The sequence below is a fragment of the Miniopterus schreibersii genome (genome assembly GCF_964146895.1).
Source record: "Miniopterus schreibersii genome assembly, chromosome: 7".
NCBI lineage: Eukaryota > Metazoa > Chordata > Mammalia > Chiroptera > Miniopteridae > Miniopterus > Miniopterus schreibersii.
In genome coordinates this window covers 46,957,459-46,981,444 of record NC_138108.1, presented here as the reverse complement: position 1 = coordinate 46,981,444, position 23,986 = coordinate 46,957,459, and the positions used below count along the sequence as shown (strand labels likewise).

Genomic DNA, 23,986 nt, shown 5'->3' with positions numbered 1-23,986 from the left:
CAGAGGCCTGTTTTAAGGTTGCTTGAAAAGGCTCCAGCATCCTAAGAAAAAAAGACAGAAGCTCCCCTTCACTAACCTCCACTAAAAAATGAGCCTGACACCGATTTGAAAGTCACTGGGAATGTCACGAATAACCTAGGGTTCTTGCTCCCTCCTCACAGGCTGAGATTAACCTACTGAAAAGCAGAAGAAAAGCAGCACACAGTTTGCACAAACAAGACCAGATCTGCCTAAGGTGAAATGGCCTGAGGAAACAGTGTCAGCTTATTCTAGCTTGAGTCTAAGTGTATTTTAGGGAATTATAACTGGGGGGAAAAAACAACCCTAACCAACCTGTCAGCTTTGTTACATAAAGATTTAATTATATCTGAGCAATTACCACCGAGAAACACACCAGGAAGGTGTGACTAAAAAAAAGGCTTTATGTTTCACGAGAAAGGCATTTAAAAGCCAAGGGTTTGTACAGACTGATAGGCCATTTATCTTGGCAAAAATAGTGATACGTGGCAATATTTTGAAACACAATTCTTATCAGGACTTACAAGGTACTTCATTACTGCACTCTAATGGTGCACACATGTATGATGTTTTTACTGCATCGGAATTTTGTTAATCGCTCTCTTTTGAAACCATCTTTATTTCTATTTCATAAATATCTGCCTGTAATCATAGTCACCTGTAACCTCTATTTGAAACAATGCACTATCCACCCAGTTTTCAGCATCATCAGAAAACTCACCTAAGAGGAGCAGGAATCTAAGAGACAGTTTTTAATGGGTCATACTTGACCAAAATGGGGTAGGCAGCAAGAAATAAATGACAAGAAAATTGGACTGGAAGTCTGGAGACTTGTGTTCTACTTTGTCACCAGCCAGCTTGGGCAAGTTACTTCTGGTTGTGTTTTAAGCAGGGGGTAAAGCTAGTTATTCCACTTACCTTCATAGGGTTGTTCAAAGGTCAAATGAGATAACAGACAAATGCTGTGAGGTGCATGAATCATGGCATTTAGCAGGCTGTCAGAATACACTGACTATCATACCACAGAGATAAGTGAATGTGAGAGTCAAAGGAAGAGGAGAGATGGCCGCCCAGTTGTTGGGCCTGGGTGAATAGAAGAGAAGACAGTTTGGTGTGGGGCAGCGGGGTAAGGTGGGGGGAGGGAAGAAGCTGGTGCGGTGGGAGTAATGATGTTTTGTGTTCCAGGCAAGAGTGGGACAACTAAGTAGAAATGTCCCGCAGGCAAGAGGCTAGAGATGAAAAAAAGGTCGAGTTAAAATAATAAAAGGTTTAGTGAAAATAATAAAAGTCTCCAGAGAATTTGTTAAGGGGGGGGGGAAAAGGCAACATGTCTGAGCCAGTTAGTGGAGGCTGAGGGGTAGAGGGGAGAGAGGAGGTAAGAGAAAGCAAAGACGAATTACTCAGAAATAATTACTAAGCGTGAATGATGGCATTGTGGTGCTCTTTTCTCTACAGGAGGAAACAATGTTCAGGATGTACTGGAGGAAAGAAAGACTGTTCAGTACTGTTAAGCGACTCAGAGAGGCCCATGAGGATCAGAACCCAGAAGAAGATGATTAGCCTTGCAGAGCGGGAAGAGATTGTTTTTGAAAATAAAGTTGCAGTGGTGCAGTAGAGTAGGGAGCCAGATCATGTTTTCTGAAGGGAAAGCATGGAAGGAGAGAGAACGGACCACAGAAGCTCAACAGTTCAAAAAGGAGCACATTAGGGAACAGAAACAGCAGAGAGGCAAGAGGCTAGAAGAGAAAATAGGTTACTCCCACAATGAGAAGGGAGAGCACCACTCCATGTGATTACAAAATTACGGTAAGACCGAGCCTCTCATTTTACCTTGGGTGAAGCCAGTAAATGTCAAGTATCCACATGTAGCAAAGAGAATACTGATAAGCACAGAAACCAAGGTGGACACATGGATGACGCGGGACCACTTGGCTACTGTGGGTTCCTCCAAAGAACCGTAAACTAAGAAGCAGTTATGGTGGCAAATAAATGCTGCAAAACAACAACAAAAAAAGCATTATTGAAGCAAGCACCAGTATTCTCTTTTTACATCTGAAAATTCAGAGATGTATGCTCCTTTGGAATGCTAATGCACTGAAGCTCAAATACACTAATTTATGATATGTCAAAAAATAATATTTCTAACAGCTTTGGGAATGAGAAATTTCGTTCACATTAGGCTTGTGTAGTCTCTTCATGTCACTCTTGATAGAAACCAGGCCTATTCAATTTTCTTTCCCATTTTCCATTTCCTACTGGCCTTTCCAATCTTAAGGGGAATATAAACAAGACTGCATTTTCAGTCCGTGGCTTCTTTTCCAATCTGTGATGTAACAGAGTAGCTTTAGCCACCTGGCCAATGCCTAATACTCTGTGCGCAAGGTTTTGAAGAAGTCCATTAACATTTGCTAGATTTTCAAGTTAAGAAATAAGACGACTTGAATGTTCTGCATGAGAAAGAGACTTGTCCAAATGGAAGCAAATTTTAGTGATGAATGAGAAATTTTGAGCCTAATTTTATGTTGGCACCAACTAGATCATATGGTGCTAATAGGATGTCTAAAACGTAAGACATCTGTTCTCCAGACAGGTAGGAAACATAGCACTGTTTCACTGTACAGAAGACTCCGTACTGTGAAAGGGCCTTTGAAACCATATACTCACCAAATGACATGACGCCAATAGCCTGAATGGCGTTGGATTTTGCAAATACCCAGGCATCTTCTGTTTTTGGTCTGAAAGAGAGTTAATTTAATGAATAATTAAACAAATACAAGCATAAGCATATCTGAGAACAAAAATGCTGTCACAATATAAACTGAATATCTTTATATATATATATCTTTATTGATTTCAGAGAGAGGAAGGGAGATGGAGAGAGAGAAAAAGAAACATCAATGATGAGAGAGTTGTCATTGATTAGCTGCATCCTGCCCGCCCCTGACCGGGATCTAGGTCGATGCTCAACTGCTAAGCCACGTCCGGCTGGGCTAAACTGAATATCTTTAAGTCAGAAATTGTAAGGGGCCTCTATTAATCTTATTTAATTGTAACTAAATTTCTCAGGAATACCAATGCTTTCTGTTAACCTGAGTCCTCTAAAACTGCATGTCAAATACTTGAAAAAACTGTTTTTAGATATTTAAAATATCCACTGACTACTTAATTTTGTGACTTTAGTCATTAGACAACAAACATTTTTATGCACTCATCATTTGAAGATATAAAAGTTAATGATGCAGTGCTCTTCAGTTAATCAATACTGCCCTTTTATTCCCTTTCAACTAATTTTTCCAGATTCATCCGACCCAAGGAAAATTCATAATTGACACTACTTTATTGAGGAAGGTGGACATAAGCTAATAATATTAATCAATGATGTACTTGGTTATGTTCTGGAAACTATCCTGTGTTATCTTAATCTTCACAAGTATTATTATCACTACTTAATACATTAGGAAAGTTAAGCTCTAGGTGGTCACATAACTTGTCAATCTTCCACAGACAGTAACTGAAGAAGCTGAGATTTCTCCTTGGTCTGTCTATCCCAATATCTTTTCCACACTGAACTCTCAGTGACCTTGAATTCCCACCTGTGGACATACTCCTCAAAAAGGTTTTGGAAACATATACACTTTAAATAGCTCAAAAAGTCTGTGTCTTAGTGAAATAAAAATATCTGCAAGCATACCTATTGGCAGGGATTGGTTTCCCTGATGAATACACCCCTGAGTAACGGTGAAAAGCATAGGCTCCAGGTAGGACAGCCTGTTTCGGTCTTTTGGCCCATTTCATTTATTAGCTGTGTGATCTTAGGCAAGTTAATTAACCTTTCTGTGTTTCAGTTTTGGTATCTATAAAATGGGGACAACAAAAGTACCTAATTCATTGAGTTACTGTGTGAATTAAATGATGTAAAACTCCTGACAGAGAGCCTAGCATATATTGTGTTCAACAAATGGTCACTTGTATTATCGGATTGTTACTGATGATGTTATTATTATCCACTATCATTTAATAAAAGGTAGCAAAAGTCTAAAGGTATGGCCAGCTTGCCCAGCTGGCACGGTTCAGCGATTGAGCATCGACCTAGGATCCAGGCGATAGAGGTTCGATTCCCGGTCAGGGCACAGGCCTGGGTTGCGGGCTCGATCCCCTGCAGGGGGCGTGCAGGAGGCAGCCCGTCAATGACTCTGTCTCATCATTGATGTTTCTCTCTCTCTCTCCCTCTCTCTGAAATCAGTAACTATATATTTAAAAATAAATACATAAATAAATAAAGGTATGGCCAGCTCACCTGGGGAAAAAAAAAAAAAAAAAGGCTTTAGCAAGACCCAAAGAACGCATGATTAGAAGAGGGGGACAGGGCAGACAAGTCCTAGAAAGCACAAACCCACCTATTTTGTTTGTTATTAATTCTAGAGGTAAAACAGACACAAGAAGTGCCATGTGTTTTGTCAGAGTGAGTGGGATTTATGCATTATGCCATGTCTTTTCACTTTTGCAATGAGCATACAGACACAAAGGAACTAGCCGGCCTCCGGGGGCCTGGCTGGCGCGGGGACCGCTCCACTTCCCTCGTTTTTTGAGTGGGAGCTGCTGCCACCTGCTGCCTCTGCTACTACTGCAGAGGACGGCCAGCCACGTGCCTGCCAAGTTCCAATGGTAATGTGGAAAAATACATATTTTGTCCATGGTCCTTAAAAAGACATTTTTTTAAAGGCAGTACTAACAGTTGCAGAAACTTGAAGATTTTTAACTTTCTAATATCCTTTAAGTGATCTACTTTCCCTGTTAAAAGTATTTGTATGTGAATAAAACTCATTTTTCCTTTCAGTACAGATTGTAGTGGTGTCTTTTTAACTTCTATATTAGTAATGAAAAGATAGGAGTTTGATTTTCATTTTTCTTCTTCTTTTAAGTTTTTAAAAACGTTCTTGGTCCCTAGGGTTCCTTCAGTATGTTCCTAGCAAAGGTGGAGTATGAAACAGTAACTAGAGGTAATTTTGGATATTCTGTGTTCAGCTGAATGATGCTGACTTTATAAGGTGTAAAGTACTAAAAAAAGATGTTACAGGTTGGGGGGGAAATGTGTGTTCAAATCTAGATAAAGAGAAGAAAGATATTGAGTATGGCTTTGCATTCTTTTATGAAATAGCCTGTGATTGAGTTCCAGAAACCACCATTTAAAGAGGGGAAAAAATGAAAATGTCTCTTGGGGGTGTGTGTGTGTATAATCCTCACCCAAGGATATTTTTCCATTGCTTTTCTTTCTTTCTTTCTTTTTTTTTTTTTTAATATATCTTTATTGATTTCAGAGAGAGGAAAGGAGAGGGAGAGAGAGAGCTAGAAACATCAATGATGAGAGTCATTGATCGGCTGCAGCCCGCAACCCGGGCACGTGCCCTGACCGGGAATCGAACCCTGATCGCCTGGATCCTAGGTCGACGCTTAACCGCTGAGCCACGCCCGGCCGGGCTCCACTGCTTTTCAAAGAGAGTGGAAGAGAGAGGGAGGGGGGGAGAGAGAGAGAAGGAGGGAGGGAGGAGGGGGAGAGAGAGAGGGAAGGAGAGGGAGAGAAAGCAACATCGATGTGAGAGAGACACAGCGATTGGTTGCCTCCTGCACTTGCCCCGACTGGGGCCAGGGATCTATCCTGCAACAGAGGTACCCGCCCTTGGCTAGAATCGAACTCAAGAGCCTTCAGTCCGCATGCTGACGCTCTAACCACTGAGCAAACCTGGCCAGGCCTGCTGGTATATTTTATGAGGTTGCTGAAAACTTGATACTCATTGTGGATGAGAAAGTGAACACACAGATTGTTCTAACTTTAGGCTTAGATGCTGAAACAGAAAATGACGTATCAAACGCCATCAAGAAAGTGTGTAAGAAAAAATCATGACTACGAAGAGTTTTCCAGTAAATGCAAGGGTAGTTCCGTAACAGAAGAATCTATTAACGTAATTCAGCACATCAACAGATTAATGGAGGAAAAGCTAATGCCTATTGAAAATATTTTGAATAGCATACAATCCAGTATTTATTTTGATAAGCAAAATATTAAATAAAATAGAAGTTCCTTAACTTGATAAGGATATGACATATTTAGAAGTGAAAAGTTAGAAATTGTTAGCAAACAATTACATTTTTAGGCATATACCCTAGGCTGGGGAAGTGCACATGTGTGCAAGGAGACACAGGTAACGATGTTCACTGTTGTGTTGTTTATGAGCTAAACTCTGGAAACAACCTCAACGTCCAGCAAAAGAATTGGTAAATAAGTTCATAAGAAAATGTGACATAATTATAAATTGGTGTGCTATACAGCAATTAAAAAGAGTCACCTAGTGCTTACTGTATCAAAATGGAAATCTATGGGATGCAATATTGAGGGGAAAATACTGATTATGTACATTTTTACCACAGTGACTATGTATATTTACAAACATACTAATCAATACTCTACCTTGTTGTCCATACATAAAGGCACAGTATAAGTAAAAAGCATGTACAGGAATGATTCCAACTAGCTTAAACATGATATTTACCTCGGAGCAAACAAAAATGAATCCAACTTAAGAATAACAGTTACCTCTAGACTAAAATAAATGAATCACCTTTTAAGTATGATAGTCTATTGTGGGTAAAGATTAGAAGCAAGTATAGATAATTATTTAAAAAAAAATCTAGGCAATTTCCTGCTTCCTGAACTTAATAAAATTATATGATATTCTACATAAAACCTCTCTGGGTCTGAAACTACATTTTTCCTGCTTTCCAGTCACTTAGTCAATTCATTCACTTTTCGACGAATATTTGTTATAATCACTGGGGACACTGAAGAAAAAAATGACAAAAGAAGGAGGTCAACTATCATGGTGTATATTTTATGTCATAATCTAGACCACCACCATACAATAATGCTTGGTGTGACGGTGACGATGTTCTGTCTGTGCACTGCCCAATGTGGTTACCACTAACCACATGTTGCTTGCATTTATTATTTATTTATTTATTATTTATTTATTTATTTTTCTCTACTTGTTTGCTTTAGCATTTGAAATTATGGCTAGTGTGACAGGGGGATTAATTGTAAATCTTATTAAATTTTATCTAATTTAAATTTAAATAGCCATATGTGGTTAGTTGTTACTGTGTTGGAGAACACAGATCTAGAAGACTCAAGTAGGTAGTTTTTGTTTCAGAAAATCTTATCACCTTCTAAATGTCTAAAAGAGTTAACGAAATTACCTAGAGAGGTTTAGTTTTTCCTACTGTGTAGCTTATGCTGTACATTTCAGCTCCTGCTTACCACCTGGGCGTTCTGACAGGTATGCAGAAGAATGAAAGAGTTGAGTATAGCAATAAACAAGAAGAATGCTTTGTTAACTTATAAAGAACTATGGATATCAGAGGATTTCCAAAACAAACAAGAAAGCAAAAAACAACAAACTGGGAGAAATAAATTGAAATTGTTTTTATAAATAGAGAGACCCAAGGGCATAGTATGTAGTAGTCATATTGAAATGAATTAACTAAATAAAACTCAAATTGTTACTAAAAATGATTAAATCATGGGATGAGTGCTATTTAAATTTTTTTAAAAAGAATGATCCACAATAGATTACCTATAAACAGGGAATGCCTTCTAAATAATTATTCAAATTCAAACATATTAATTAACATACAACTCTTCAGGAATATTTCTTTCGTACAAAGTGAGGCGAGTTTTCTTCTGAAGAACCCCCAAGATAAGAACTCTTCAATTTCTCTGTTTAGATTGTTCTGTTGCTACTGTGGAAGTTCATTTCCCTGAGGAACTGAAACCAACTGCATTTATTGGTGTGTGTCTAGAGTTTGCAATGGAAACAAGTAGTTTTGAAATGAGTCCACTGCAGTCAGCATCATCTCTTTAGCAAGTGTTAATGTTACCTTCTGATGAATGGACCAGCTCTTCACCTGCAGTTGGCTCCTACCTGCTTTTTAAATTTAATATGATTATTTACTGACTACAGACCAAACTATGGTTAATATTATCAATAAAGTACATCTAAAACAGTAATGACCTTAATTTATTTTGTGAAGGACAACCCTTCTCACTACTAAGAAAAACCATATGGAAAAAGGCAAGTTATAAAGGAAAAAAAATGCAATCTTTGAGGTCAGACTGGCTTCGATTTAAATCTTAACTTTATGATATACTAGCAGGGTGACTTTGGGCAGATTACTCAGTGGCACTGGTCTCAGTTTCTCTGCTGCAGAACAGAGAAAATATTAATAATTCTATTGTACAAAAATGAAATAAGGGTTAAATGAGAAAATGAATGGCAGTGTGTGGTATGTAATGGACAATGTTAGATGAGAGCTTCTTCCACTCTTTGTCCCTTGCCTTATGATATTATTAAAGTAACAATACATGTCTTAGTCTGGGTGTCAGGACCTTCAAGTGCATGAAATGTAACCATCATGGTATTTATATTCTTTTAGAGAATGAAGGAACCTTGGGGAAAGCAAACCTTTTAATTTAAAATAAATGAATGATTATTATTGATAATAGATATACATGTAGCCAAATGGGCAGCCATTTGGTTGATAATGATGAAAAAGATGAAATGATTCATTTATGCTTTAGATCTTCACAATAAATATTCAGTGTTCTTCCCCATACACCAATTTTCTGCACAACTGAGTCTGCCAAATTGGTGCAACTTCCAGATACATAAAAGCCATTCCGGACAATCTCGGGGTATTTGGAGCTGCTCACCTCACTCCAGGGTTTATGTCTTAGCCCAGCCATCCATCTCCCCAGCTAAGCTGTAGCTCTGTGGTTATATAATTAAATGTTTGAGTAAAAGAGGGTACTCATTAAACCTTAAGATATTTGACATCTAAAATGGATAGAGAAGAAAATTGTCTGATTATTTAATCACTGGATAACACCTTAGACTAATCACTTGAAAGAAAAAATATATAAAATTCACCTCTTACATTTTTAAGCTTCTCTCTCTCTCTATACACACACACACACACACACACACACACACACACACTAAGGGTTATTCTTTTTGTTATATAAACTTCCAATTATAGAAACAGTTTATTCTGTCAGTGTTGCAGACAAAATTTCTTCCTTTTGTACTCTACCACAAGAAAAGATTATGAGATAATATATTTATATTTTATCACTGGTATTGATAAAATATAAGTACAGAGACAATGGCTACCTACTTGTTCAGAAAACTTAAGAGCTTCACTTTCAGGAATAATTTGGAGGTCCTGCGTTTTGTTTTCATAAAGTGAAATGGCCTCAAACAGATTATAAAATCTTGAGGGGTATGTGTGTGTGTATTTAATAGTCTTTGGAAGCAATGGAAAATATATCTCTCATGATTTTTACCAAATTGAAAACATAGTAGCTTTTACTGAATGTAAAAATAATAGCCAGAAGCAATCAATTACTAATTTGGGGCTAAATAGAGAAATATCCAGTGAAATAAGATAAAATCTTAGTTTTTATTTTTTTTACAGATATCTCTTCCCAAAGCTTTCAATTAAGTAATATTACAGATGGTACTTGTTCTTCCTTTTATTTCCTAATCTCTCCATCAATTAATAGTGTAATAGCAGCTGTGAACTCTAGTGAAGGGCATTAGATCAGTAACTGGATAAACTTTGAGAGAGAAATGTCTAACTGTTTTCCTCCTGCACACTAAGTCTGCTATCATTTGTGGTATAGTACAAGACCCATAAAAAATGAAATAACTTCCCTAAGGAAGAAAATATATTTTAAGTAGAATGTTTAAATTTATACTTAAATCCTCAGGCAAATTAATAATCAAAAGTTAAACTTTGGACATACAATTAAACATCATTGTTTGGACATACATTTAAGATAAGATTTTATCTTATTTTGCTGGACATTAATCCATGGGGGAAGGACTGTGTAAAAGAGACAACAGTGGAGAAGACATTTTGTGAAAGGAAAGCAGATACTTACATGGTAACTGCTGAAGACAGAAGAAATTACAACCACATTATGAGAGGTAATGATGAGGAAGAGCTAATTTACTTTGCAAATCCCCAGAGACACCTGAAAGCTACTCAGGATACTCCAGAAAAAAGAAGAAAAAAGGAAAGATCTGAAGATCCTGGGTACAGGGTATCTAACCCAAAAAATGAAGTCCTAGAATGACAGTGGAGGGCAAAAAAAAAAAAAAAATCAGTCCATCTGGAAAGGAGCAAGAGGACAGAAAGCTCTGGGAGGGGGTTGAGTCTCCAGGAAGAAATGATCAAAATCGAAAGCTATGCTGGGAGAAAATATTTGCAAAAGACACATCTCATGAAGGGCTGTTATCCAAAATATACAAAGAACACTTAAAACTCAACAATAAGAACACAAACAACCCAATTAAAAAGGGGCCAGCCCTGGCCGGGTAGGCCAGTTGGTTCGAGTGTTGTCCCGCTAGGCCAAGGTTGCGGGCTCCATCTTCGGCCAGGGCACATGCAAGAATCAGCCAAGGAACGCATAAATAAGTGGAACAACAAACCGGTGTTTTGTTTTTCTCTTTCTTTCAAATCAGTTAAAAACGGGCCATAGACTTTAACAAACACTTCACCAAAGAAAATACAGATGGCAAATAAGTATATGAAAAGATGCTCCACATCATGTGTCATCAGGGAAATGCAAGTGAAAACACACTGTGATTCCCCTGGACACCTATGGGAATGGCCAAAATCCAGAACACAGTGACACCAAATGTTAACAAGGGTGTGGAGCAATGGGAACTCTTTCTCATACATTGCTGGTGAGAATGCCAAACAGTAAAGCCACTTTTAGAGATAGTTCAGTGGTTTCTTATAAAACTAAACCTACTCTTGCCATATGACCCAGCAATTTCACTCCTTGGTATTGACCCCCAAAATTTGAAATTTATGTCCACACAAAAACCTGCACATAATGTTTGTAGCAGCTTTATTTATAATTGCCAGAACCTGGAAGCAACCAAGATGTCCTTCAGTAGGTAAACAAACAAATAAACTCTGGTACATTCAGGTAATAAAATGTTATTATTCAGTACTAAAAAGAAATAAGTTATCAAGCTGTGGAAATACATGAAGGACACTTCTATGCATATTACAAAATACAAAAAGCCAATTTGAAAAGGCTATATACTATATCGTTCCAACTATATTTCATTCCGGAAAAGGTAAAACTATGAAGACAGTAAAAAGATCAGTGGTCGCCAGGGGTTGGGAATGAGGGGATGGGATGAATAGGCAGAACGCAGAGGAATTCTAGGGCAGTGAAAATACTCCGCGTGGTAATATAATTATGGGTACATGTCATTATACAGATGTCCAAAGCCACAGAACGTACACTACCAAAAGTGACTGTAATTAAAATATAGGCCGTGGGTGATTATGATATACTACTCTAGGTTCATCAATTTTAACCAATATACCACTCTAGTAGGGGATGTTGATAATGGGGGAACCTATGCACGTGTAGAAAACCTCTACGCCTGCCTCTCAACTTTGCTGTGAACCTAAAGCTAAAAAAAAACTAAAACTAAAAAAATTAAGTCTTAAAAAAATCTGAACTGGACATCTAGCTAAGCAAAGCCAAAAGCAAGTGTTAACTCTAGAAAAAACAAGTATGCGAGAAGAGAAATATAACTATTTAATTTTGAAAGCTGTGCTATATACTCACATATTATGACACAGGAGAGGAAAGATAATTTGAGAGAGCTAAATCTTCATTTACTATATGACAACAATGAGAATCCAGAAATAGCAGTTACAAGCATATGACGGAGAAATAAAAAATGTAAATGCCAACGGGTACATCTGAAATAGGAAAGGATTTGGTAGGAAGCTGTTCTAGTTCATTAAAAGCCATCCGTAATATTTGATTCTGTAAAAATATGTGAATGTATTCTTTTGAGAAAAAAAGAAATCCAAATGAAAGCAATATTGGGGAGAAGCAGGATCCTTTAAAATGCCCTACAAAGCTTCAAATAGATCCTGGCCACATAATGGAGGCTTACTCTAAGGTTCAGATCATTTCAGGGGTAATGTTTCAAGTGTTGTAATGTACTTTAATACTAACAAAAATAGAGGCTCGCTTACAGCACTTTGCAGTCTTGGTATGGCAAACACTTTCAGAAGAATTGCTTCCCTTCCTCTAAAAAATCCAGTCATATACACAGTTACAGTTTTAAAGAAACCTTTTTGTGTGGGGTTTGGGTGGCAGTGGGGAGGTTTTTGGGAGTTATTCATTTTGCAAAATTATCTCGGCTTGCATTCTTGGATTTGGGCATTTCATCCTATTTTGAAAGACAAATTCCACCTTATCTTTACAACAGCTGAGTAGTAGTAATAAGGCAAAGCAGTAGGAAGCAAGACCTAGCAAATATACCTTCAGTCTTCACAGACTTAATGAAAACAAGCTTCAGGGGTACTGCTTCTGATCCCCAGAACATAAGAGCTCGATCAGAAAGATCAAACCTCACACCTCCTGTGGTACCTGCCCAAATTCTTTCCTGCCAAACAGGCAGCTCCCAAATCAGCAGGCCTCGGCAGAGCCGGCACTTTTGTTAAGAGCCTCGCACATTAACCTCTTCAGCCAGACACATCGGAGAGTTAAGGGCTCTGGCTGGCAGGCAAACAAAGGCTCCACATTTCCTGTCACACCACAAGCTATTAATGACAAAGGCAGATCTGCCCACTTCCCCAGTTGGTCGGTGACAGCTCTCTGCCACTTCCTGGCTCCCAGCTCACTTTTCTTCTGATTTGGTTCTCTAGACAATTGCGATTTACATGAACATACAAAGCTGTTCAGGAAAATTCTTGGGGATCACTCTAAAAATCAAAACTGATCTTTTTAAAACACACACACACACAAGTTTTATATAGAGCTAATCTTTAGTTAAAATTTACATAAGACATTATGCTGATTTTTTTTTTGGCCAAAATATCTTTTTTTTATATGACTCATATAAAAAGCTTGCACAGCTTGGCACCACAAACATCACATATACTTCCTTTTTCTCATTTGAAACACTAACCACTTGACTTTTATTCTGTCACCTATGATTTTCTCCCCCCCCCCCCCCCCAATTGGCTCTAATTCCTCTGTCAACTCTTTAAAAACTGGTGTTAACTGTTTCTGTCATGATGGGAAGAGCAGAGAGTGGGTCAGAGGGGGCAGGGTTTCGCATTTTATTTTTTTATTTAAAAAATTATTTATTGATTTGAGAGAGAGAAGAGAAAGGAGAAGAGAAGAGGGAGGGGAGGGGAGGGGAGGGGAGGGGAGGGGAGGGGAGGGGAGGGGAGGGGAGGGGAGGGGAGGGGAGGGGAGGGGAGGGGAGGGGAGGGGAGGGGAGGGGAGGGGAGGGGAGGGGAGGGGAGGGGAGAAACATCCATTAGTTGTTCCACTTATTTGTGCATTCATTGCTTGCTCCTTGCATGTGTCCTGAGGATGGAACAAACAAGCTTGGCACATCAGGACGAAGCTCTAATCAACTGAGCTACCCGGCCAGGGCCTTACTTTTTTAATATAATAAAAACTTGTCAGAATTAGGAGTGTGGTTTTTTTGTTTTTTTTTTTTTTTGGTTTTCTACTGTGTTTTTCACCAAACAGAATTACATTAAAATTTTATGTTTTACATTAAATGAAATCTAATTTCAGATATGAGCTCCAGATAATCATTTTCCATTAGGGTTCTACTTGGATTTACCTCTCTTCACCTTAAACACTGTCTCTGTACAATCCTGCCCATAGCAGACACTCCTCCCTAAGCTACAGACTTGTATTTCCAAAACTCTGGGTAACTTCTCCTTCTTCCCCTCTCTCTCCACACCAGGTGTGACTCAAAATCAAGATATTAAAATATTAAAAACATTACTTTTTCCCTGACTGCTTTCTCTCCTATCCTGGTTAATAATAACTTAGAAGAAACTGGGTCCCTTCCTCCATGTTTCCATACACCTGCTCATAATCCTATTAAATAGTCTATTGAGGTTATCTTCTATGGGCTTGTCCACCCCACTTCACCCCCAATAAGTTTTAAGAGACCTGCAGAAAGGGATTGTGCTTTATTGCTCTTCCCAGCCCTAGTACCTAGAAAAGTGACTAAAACAGTAAACATTTAGTAAATGCTAATAGACTGAACAGGCTCTTCCATTTTCCCATTTGGGTGGTGAGTCCTGGACCACCTACTAGCCTGATTATCCAAACTGAAAACCTTGGCATCACTCCACCCCTTTTCCCCTCTTCTTGAACCAGCCTTGCCTTTACACTGTTCCACTGGCCTGTTTGCTTGCTATAGACGGCCCCCTTCAATGTCTCTCTACTCCCAATCTGTGCTCACCTCTGCTGCAAGAGAAGTCCACTGAAATGGAAACTAGCTCTGGTCACTCTCCTGCTTAAGAACTTTCAATGCTCCATCAAGAAAAAATCCAAGTTTGTTAGCACTACACATAAAGCTTTCCTTTCATGTCGGCCTCTTCCAATCTCTCTATGATTGTTCCTTTGCACACTCTAGCCAAACTTTCAGCTCAGAATCACCCAAATTCTAGTTACTTCCTAAACATGGAAGCTATATATTCAGGGAATTAGGAAAGCACCATCTTCAGCAGTTTTTCAAGAGGTAATATGAAGACATGACCGTTGTTAAAACTATGATAAAAACATATTTGAGGAGCAAGGTGGGGTTTGTGAGAACATGCTCAAGAGAGACACCTTTATATATATTTGATAGTCCCCTAATCAATGGCAAAGTGTCTTCTCCACCTCCCCCTCCTAATGTTAGAACCTTGAACTGATTCTGTTGTTATATACAGCACACCTCTAGGCCTCACACACTTCTGCCAACAATAGCTTTCAACCTCTCTCTGCTTTCCTTTCTCACCCAGCTAATGTCAGTACATTTTAAGCAGCAGGTCACATATTGTCTTATCTTAAATTATTACCTGCTTGCCCAGGTTGTGCTAAGGGCCCTTCCTCTGTTTCCATGGCACTTTCCCATAATTCTAAGTATATATTGAGATTCTCTCTCCAATGTCTGTTCTCCCCATCCACACACTATAGGTATCTAAGGTGAGGGATTCTTTCTTCATCTTCATGTCCCCAATACCTAGAAGAGTGACTGCCATCAGCTGGACACTTAATAAGTGCTTGTTGGCCGAAAGAACAGGCTACTCTATTTTTAATCCTTTGATTATAAATCTATACCAGAGACCAGTCTGTGTTCTAACTAGAAATAACAAATAGGTTGCAAACCTCACTGAGACAGCCATTTATAAAAATATTGATGATGGGTAGAATGAGTTTTTAACACTGAGCAGCCTAGGCTGTTCCTCTAGCTCCACTAATACCACAGTGACTGGGCTAATCTTCTCTCAGAATATGTTGTCTTGCAGCTGTTTTTCTTATTTTTGTGTAGACTCAAGTCAAACAATGTTTCTATTTTTGCTTCATGTAGACAATCTGTCTGGTAAAACTTACCAGTGGCTCTAACAGTGCTGTAGAACTTGGAGTCAAATGGTATCTTGGCAATGAGTTTGCAAATTTTTCTAGTAAGGAAATAAATAGCCTTAGGAAAATTTTCTTTGACAAGGAATGTTTTTGCGTGAAATTTATATTGTCCCAAGATAATTTTTATTGTCTCATCACTTCAAAATTTTGGTCAGTTAATCCTCAAGTTGAATCAACTAAAATTAGAAAACACATGGATTCATTCATTTATTCAACTGATCATTCAACAGTTCTTAGCTGAATTCTAATTCTGTATTAGGCACTGTGCTGTATAATGGGGGATTCAGTGTGAAATGAAACAACTGTGATCCCTCTTCTCATGGAGTCCACAATATGGTGAGAAGGACATAAAATATACAATAAAACAAATGAAGATAAATAGAGATAATTTAACAAATAGCATGATTATTTTATTCCTATGCATAAGTCCCTTCTCACTTCCTATGGTAAAATTCCAAATTTAACCAACCAAAGTATTCAAGTTCTGAACCTATTCCTGTCTACCACACTCTCAGATAATAATATCGTCTCTGAAAACACAGAGATGAACACTCAAATTCCCTTCACTGGTCTTCACAATGAATCCATATTTTACTCTCCATACTCCTATTGTTTCAAGAGAAAGAAGGACCCAACTCTGCTCCAAGGATTACTCTATATTGTAAATTCCAACTGTTCAAGATCTCCTGGGGGGTTTTTGGCTCCAACTTTTTGCTTGGTCTGTATCTTCAGTATCTTCTATGGTGAAAAATGTATTCTTTAGCGTTTTCACTCCCTCAAGCCATTGTTTTATCATGCAATTTGTATTTATTGATGCCTTTCACATACGAATGAGAAGGGGGAAGAAGAGGATTTGCAAAATTTACTTTTCTATCGGTTGCTTTCACCTTAATTCTCTCTAACCTAGCTTCTATCCATATTATTTGATTGAATTTCTGGAAGGTTACCAGTAACGTCTTATCATCTGAAGTGGAAATCTGGAGCCTGCATCATGCAGTGTCTGCGCTTGGCATCATTTGCCTTAATTTCCGTTGGGTTCATCCTTTCTCCCACTCTCGGTCCATGTGATTTAGTTTGGTTGACCTTATCTTTAGCGTTGAGGGTAGGCACGTAATCTAAACACAAGCAACTCAAATAGGCCATGATGATGGGGTTTGGGATTATCATGGGTCCTCATTAGAGCTAATCACAATTGAAGCTGGAAGTAAAGTTAGCATTTATAGGACAAAACTCTTTCTTTTAATATGAACTTTGACTTGAATGGAAGTAGGCTGAGACTGCTGCTGCCGTCTTTCACAACACAGGGAAAGCCTGTCAGAAGCTAGCGACATAACAGGAAGTGAAGCCAGGAAATTAAAAAAAAGAGACATTATGTCTGGTTTCATTGACTGAGCTTCTAAATCCAACCAAATCTCGTAACGGAACTACCCTTGAACTTTACAGTAATGTTAGTCAATAAATTCTCTTTGATTCTTTGAGTTAGGGTCCTGTGGTGGTTGTCACTGGCAACAAAAAGAGCAATAATTTATACATTATCAAAAATGTTGTGGCTAGTATTTGACAAAACTAATTATTCTTTCTTTTAAATATGTGGTAAAGATATATTTAAAATAAATAAATAAATAAATAAATAAATAAATAAATAAATAAGTAAATAAATATGTAGTATTCCTCTGTCTTTACCTATTTTCTTTCCTGATCCTTTCTTTAAGCTGCTCTAGTTCTTTCTTATGTATAGCGTTACATTGTAGAATTTCAGAATTAGAATGAATAAGGGGAAAAGAAACTAGTATGTATCGGAATCTTTGGGGAAGGCCCATTTTACATGCATAAATACCTGAGGGAAGTGTAGTTGCATTTTTGGAATTATGTTTGGAACACCAACCACACACACTATTGTTTAAAATGCTGTAAAAGAGATACCATATGAAGAGAAAATAGTTGTAAATTTGGAATGCATGCTATCATTTCTATTCTGCATGTAAAGAATTGAATATTAACGAATCACAGAACCACAGAATGAAGGTTTTCATAGTAATGATGTTTCTGATTCTAGTTTGAAAAAGAATGGGAAGACTGTGTGATTGCATTTCCAAACTAGTACACTTTCTGGAAAGCAATTAAATTGCTTTGCCACCTCCGTTCTTCGAAAGCAAAAGGTTAGAAAATACAATAAAACCGACCATTATTTCCAAAGAGAACTGAGAGTCATTGGACCAGGAGATATTTGAAATCATATCAAAAAGCAGAATTTATGGCCCTAAGAGTTATGAAAAAGGAAATTGAATTGTGTTTTATTTTTAAAACACAGCCACTAAAAAGGTGTTTCCATAGTAACAAGGTCAATACCAATAGCCATTACAGGCCTTCCTCCTCCCTGATAATGGATTTAAAGATCTTTTTCAAATACCACTTTAAAAGCCCTACGAAAAAGTATAGCTTTTCTGATCATTCATCTGAACCTAGAATGAAAAAAAACACACACGGAGCATTAAATTTCTCATGTTTTATGGATTCTGAGCATTTGTGGCTGTCACATTTTCAGAAACAAGCCTGCCTGACCAGCTACTGTGCCAACCCCTGAACATGGGATTTGATTAGCCTGATTGTAAATCTGGACAAACAGAAGTTATTTGCTGTAGTATTCAAACAGAAATAAAAGGCGGCACAGTATTAAAAAGCAGCCTTCTTTAACATCTAAATATTGAAAGAGTTAAGTAAATAATCCTTGTCATTAGAAAAATTTCTAAGGCTCAGGTAAAATGTCACTTCCTAACGACTAGAGGAAGGTTAGAAAGATGGAGGCCTCGTTTTGTTTACCACAGAAATAAATAGCTCTTTAGCTATAAAATCAATTCATTTAGCCCCAACCAGGAAGTGGCTTCTCCTTTCTCTTTCCTTTGTATCAAGATACACTGCCTATATGATGATCGCTTGTGAGATATTTTATTTCTCTTTGTATTCAAAATAGTATCTCACGTAACATTTTGTATATAAAAGATACTAAAAAAAGGAAGTAGAGAATGAATCATGAAAAATAATAACAAAAGAGTAACTAAAATAACACAAAAATCTCTGGTCTATTTTTAGAAATGATGTATCAGTTAAAAGTGTACTCATAATTTTAATCTCTCTAAAACAGGGGCTCTAGACCCTGTCACAGACTCGAAACTTTTAAATAATAAGTCCAATTGGCTGATCCCTAGACAGAGTCCCTCAGAATCTCTGCAGGTGGGGACCTAGCATCAGTATTTTGAAAAGCTACTCAGGTAATTCTAATGGGAAGGCAGAGTTGAAAAATCTTTGCATTAAACTTTTCCTGGAGCTCAATTAATGAATAATTTATTTACCTCCAACCTTTCAGTGCTTGTTTTTTTCTCTCTCAATATTGCATCATAAGGCTATACCAAATCACTAGAACTTTTTATTATAACCTTATGATTTATTCTCTAGAATCACTTTTCATAATAAAACTTCAATTAAAATAGCTGTCTTATACAATTTAAAAATTTAGCCAAAATTATTATTTATTGAATTCTGTTCAGTATATTTACTAGTTTTTTGTTGCTGTGAATTCAACTTTTGAAAATCAGAACTCAGTGCAGTACCAACATAACAGATGCTAAGTAAATGTCAGTAGAATTTAATATATGCTTTTGGGTTTTTATGCTTACTTTTCCTGGACCTGTAATGCTTTTTACACCCTTATCTATCTGGAAAAGTTCAGATTCATCCTTCAAAACACACAAATCATGTTTCTCTTCCTCCAGGAAGCCCTCTCTGATTCAGACAGACTATTAAGCACTCTCTTCTTCGGTGCTGACACTGCCCCTTGTTCATGCTTCTATATTGCACTCCTCATACTGTACTGTCATTTCATTTTCTTTTTCTGTTTTTAAAATATGTCCCTTCTCCATATCTGATTGTGAACAGCTTGCAGCAGGAGCTGACTTATGCCTCTCTGCTCTTTCTGTCTCAGGGCACACCAAAATAGCTAGAAACAATAGGCATTCGGAGTTTACTATATGAAAGGGTAAGTGGTCACACTGAAGTCAACCACGTGCATTTCAAAAACGCTATTGTGATGGACTGAACTGTGTCCCTCAGCAATGTTGAAATGCTAACCCCAGTGAGATGGTATCTTGAGATGGGGACTTTGGGAGATGATTAGGTTTAGATGAGGTCATGGGGGCTGGGCATTCTTGATGGGATCAGTGCCCTTACAAGAGCAGACACCTTACTCTCTGTCACTTTCTGCCGCAGGAAGACCAGGAAGTGATTTCTTACAGGAATCGGACCACACTGCCAGCCTCCAGAACTAGGAGAAAATAAATTTCTGTGGTTTAAGCCACCCGCCTATAGTATTTTGTTCCAGCAATCCAAGCTAATACAACTATGAGCTGGGATTAAGTTGTTTGAAGACAACATTAATACAAACATCATGGATAATTATACCTCTCTCTTTTATTTAAGTCCTTTAAAAATTAAGTGTTTGGCCCTAGCTGGCTAAGCTCAGTGGTTAAAGCACTGGCCCCTGTACTGAAGGGTCCCAGGTTTGATTCCAGCCAAGGGCACTGGCTCGGTTTCAGGCTCAATCCCAGGTTGGGCACAATGTGGGAGACAACCAATACAATTGATGTGTGTCTCTCTCATTGATGTTTCTCTCTCTCTCTCCCTTCCACTCTCTCTAAAGCAATGGAAAAAATATCCTCAGGTGAGGATTTTAAAAAATTTAATTTAATTTAAAAAGTAAAAATAGAAATTAAGTGTTTTTACAAAGAAAAGGCCATATCAAATGCAGTTAGACTAGCTATTTCATATTTTCTTCCAAATAAATTTGAGGCATGATTTTTGGTGTTTACCCGACAAAGCATATAGTCAAAAATGAAGTGATTTTTGCAGAACAACAGTTAATCAATAGGAAAAAGTAAGCTACCTTGCATACCACATTATTTATAGCTGTTCACCAGGCTCCCTTTTCTCTCTCAGAGATAACACTCACTGAAGGCCCAGCCTGTCCCTTGCACTGTCCTAGACATTATGTCTTAAATTAATTTTATTTTGTCTTATTTGGGATAGAAAAAATATTTAAGGTCTCATGAAAACTCCATAATGTATTATTTATCTATTTATTCAACAAATATTTATTGTGCATTATGGGAATATGGTTTTGCATTTAAAGCCAATTTAGTTTCATTCCAGCATTCTCTTGGGACTGTGGGTATAAACTACTCAATCCTTACCTGGTGAATCTATTCTGTAATCAAATAATAAAAACTGTGCAGTTTAGATCAGCAGTATCCATACTTTAAATATCATGGATGAGTGAATAAAATTTGGGAAACCAGTACCAAGTTGCCAACACTTTATTTGGCCAACTATTAACATTAAACACAAATAATGCCACTATCATCTCTCACTATCAGTTCAGAAATGACAAAGCATTTTAACACAAAATAATTAAAGCATATAATCTTAGTAGAGAATTAAGGGTGGCTTTCAATGTTGACTACATTTTGTTTGATGGCAAAAAGCATCCAAAATATTCTTTATTCTTCTCATTTCAGCCTAGATTGGAGAAACTGTGTTAAGAACAAATCCATCTCTGAGGTAGATATAGAAATTTCTGCCATCTCCCACTTTTCCTCCTGTGTGCTCTACCTGGATCCTATTTCTCACCCTTCTCATCAGCCATGCAGAATTCAAGGTAAACATGCGTGTCTAATTAAATGTAATTATTTTCTCTCTAAAGAAAAACGATGCTTTTGGTACCACAATTACTTTACATTTCAGAATTTATGTCAAATAGATATCTATGTGAAGGTTATAAATCAAAGATCAACCAATATAGCAACAAAACTTACATGTGTGGACCCAGTGAAATTACCCTTGCTGTTACAACTCCAAGAATCACAGTTGTGAGCACTGTAGAAATAAAAGAGACCTGCAAAAGAAAATGTAAAGACACTGTCAGTTCAGTATAAAGCAGCAATTTTCAACTGGTGTGCTGCAAACATTTTTAAAACATGCAGTACCTGACTATGTAGTTAGGGGGCACTGACCTCCTCTCCCTTAGATTGTCAAATAAAAAAATGATACCAGCCAAAGCAACAATAGCCACCTGGTGTGAATGAATCAACATTATACCTATTTTTTGTCATATTGACAAAGATATATTTTTTGGTGTGCTGCAGAATTTTAGTAATTAGTTCATGTGTGCCGTGAGATGATTAAGGTTGAAAATCGCTGATATAGAGATTATGATTATTTTTAATGTTTCTTTATCTTTATTGTTGAGACTATTACAGATGTCCCCTTTTTAACCTCACTGATCCCCTCCACCCCACATCCATCCCACCCACAGGCCTTCTCCACACCAATGTCTGTGTCCATGAGTTATGCTTATAAACATATAAGTTCTTTGATTAATCTCTCCCCACCCGCACCCCCTCCCCACCTTCCCTCTGAGATCCCTCAGTTTGTTCAATGCTTCTATGTCTCTGGATCCACTTTGTTCATCAGTTTAATTTGTTTATTATATTCCACATATAAGTGAGATCATGTGGTACCTGTCTTTCTCTGACTGGCTTATTTCACTTAGCATAATACTTTCTAGTTCCCTCTGTGCTGTGCCAAAGGCTAAAAGGTCCTTCCTCTTCACAGCTGCATAGTATTCCATGGTGTAAATGTGCCACAGCTTTTTTATCCACTCATCTACTGATGGGCACTTGGGCTGTTTCCGGATCTTGACTATTGTGAATTGCGCTGCTATGAACATAGGGGTGCATAAGTTCTTTGTGATTGGTGTTTGGGGTTCCTTAGTATATATTCCTAGAAGTGGGATCACTGGGTGAAATGGCAGGCCAATTTTTAATCTTTTGAGGAAACTCCATACTGCTTTCATAGTGGCTGCACCAGTCTGCATTCCCACCAGCAGTGTCCTAGGGTTCCCTTTTCTCCACACCCTTGCCAGCACTTGTAGTTCGTTGACTTGTTGATGGCAGCCATTCTGACAGGTGTGAAGTGATACCTCACTGTGGTTTTAATTTGCATCTCTCTGATGATTAGCGATGTTGAGCATTTTTTCACATGTCTCTTAGCCATTTGTATGTCCTCTTTGCAGAAGTGTCTATTTAGGTCCTTTGCCCATTTTTTAATTGGATTGTTTGTCTTCCTTTTGTTAAGTTGTATAAGTTGCTCATATATTTTGGATATTAACCCTTTATCAGATGTGTTGTTGGCAAATATGTTCTCCCATACAGTGGGCTCCCTTTTCATTTTGTTAATGGTTTCTTTTGCTGTGCAGAAGCTTTTTATTTTGATGCAGTCCTATTTGTTTATTTTCTCCTTAGTTTCTCTTGCCCTAGGAGATGTATCAGCAAACATATTGCTATGAGAGATGTCTGAGATTTTACTGCCTGTTTTCCTCTAGGATTTTTATGGTTTCATGTCTTACATTTTAGTCTTTTGTCCATTTTGAATTTACTTTTGTGTATGGTGTAAATTGGTGGTCTAGTTTCATTTTTTTTGCATGTATCTGTCCAACTTTTCCAATACCATTTATTGAAATGACTGTCTTTCCTCCATTGTATGTTCTTGCCTCCTTTATCAAATATTAATTGACCATAATGGCATGGATCAATTTCTGGGTCCTCTGTTCTGTTCCACTGATCGATATGTCTGTTCTTGTGCCAGTACCAGGCTGTTTTGATTACACTGGTTTTGTAGTATAACTTGATATCTGGTATTGTGATCCCTCCAACTTTTTTTTCTTTCTCAGGATTGCCATGGCTATTCAGGGTGTTTTTTGGTTCCATATAAATTTTTGAAGTGTTTGTTCTAGATCTGTGAAATATGCTGTTGGTATTTTAATAGGGATTGCATTGAATTTATAGATTGCTTTGGGTAATATAGACATTTTAATGGTGTTAATTCTTCCAATCCATGAACATGGTATATTTTCCCATTTGTTTATATCTTCCCCTATTTCCTTTTTCAGTATCCTGTAGTTTTCTGAGTAAAGGTCTTTTACATCTTTGGTTAAGTTTATTCCTAGGTGTCTTTTTTTTTTAGCTGCAATGGTAAATGGGATTGTTTTTTAGTTTCTGTTTCTGAGTGTTCATTATTGGTGTATAAAAATGCCATCAATTTCTGGGTGTTAATTTTGTATCCTACCTTGCTGAATTCATTTATTAAATCCAGTAGTTTTTTGGTGGAGTCTTTAGGATTCTCTATGTACAATATCATGTCATCTGCAAATAATGAGAGTTTTGTTTCCTCCTTTCCAATTTGGATGCCTTTTATGTTTTCTTTCTGTTTGATGGCTGTGGCTAGGACTTCCAGTACTATGTTGAATAAGAGTGGTGAAAGTGGACACCCCTGTCTTGTTCCTGTTCTTAGGGGAAATGGTTTTAGTTTTTGCCCATTGAG

General features: G+C 37.6%; 1 protein-coding gene across 2 annotated transcripts in view; it reads right to left on the bottom strand.

Annotated features, from left to right (window-relative positions):
* SLC38A11 (solute carrier family 38 member 11) overlaps positions 1 to 23,986 on the bottom strand; it is a 52,942-nt gene that overhangs the window by 11,650 nt on the left and 17,306 nt on the right. Inside the window, exons 7-9 of one of the 2 annotated variants that reach the window (XM_081142282.1) lie at positions 21,421 to 21,500; positions 2,683 to 2,753; positions 1,849 to 2,010 (exon numbers count right to left, since the gene is read on the bottom strand). In XM_081142282.1, coding sequence (XP_080998408.1) covers positions 1,849 to 2,010; positions 2,683 to 2,753; positions 21,421 to 21,500 — 313 coding nt within the window. The remainder of the gene's footprint in view (positions 1 to 1,848; positions 2,011 to 2,682; positions 2,754 to 21,420; positions 21,501 to 23,986) is intronic. The other variant, XM_081142281.1, reaches the window with a different exon arrangement.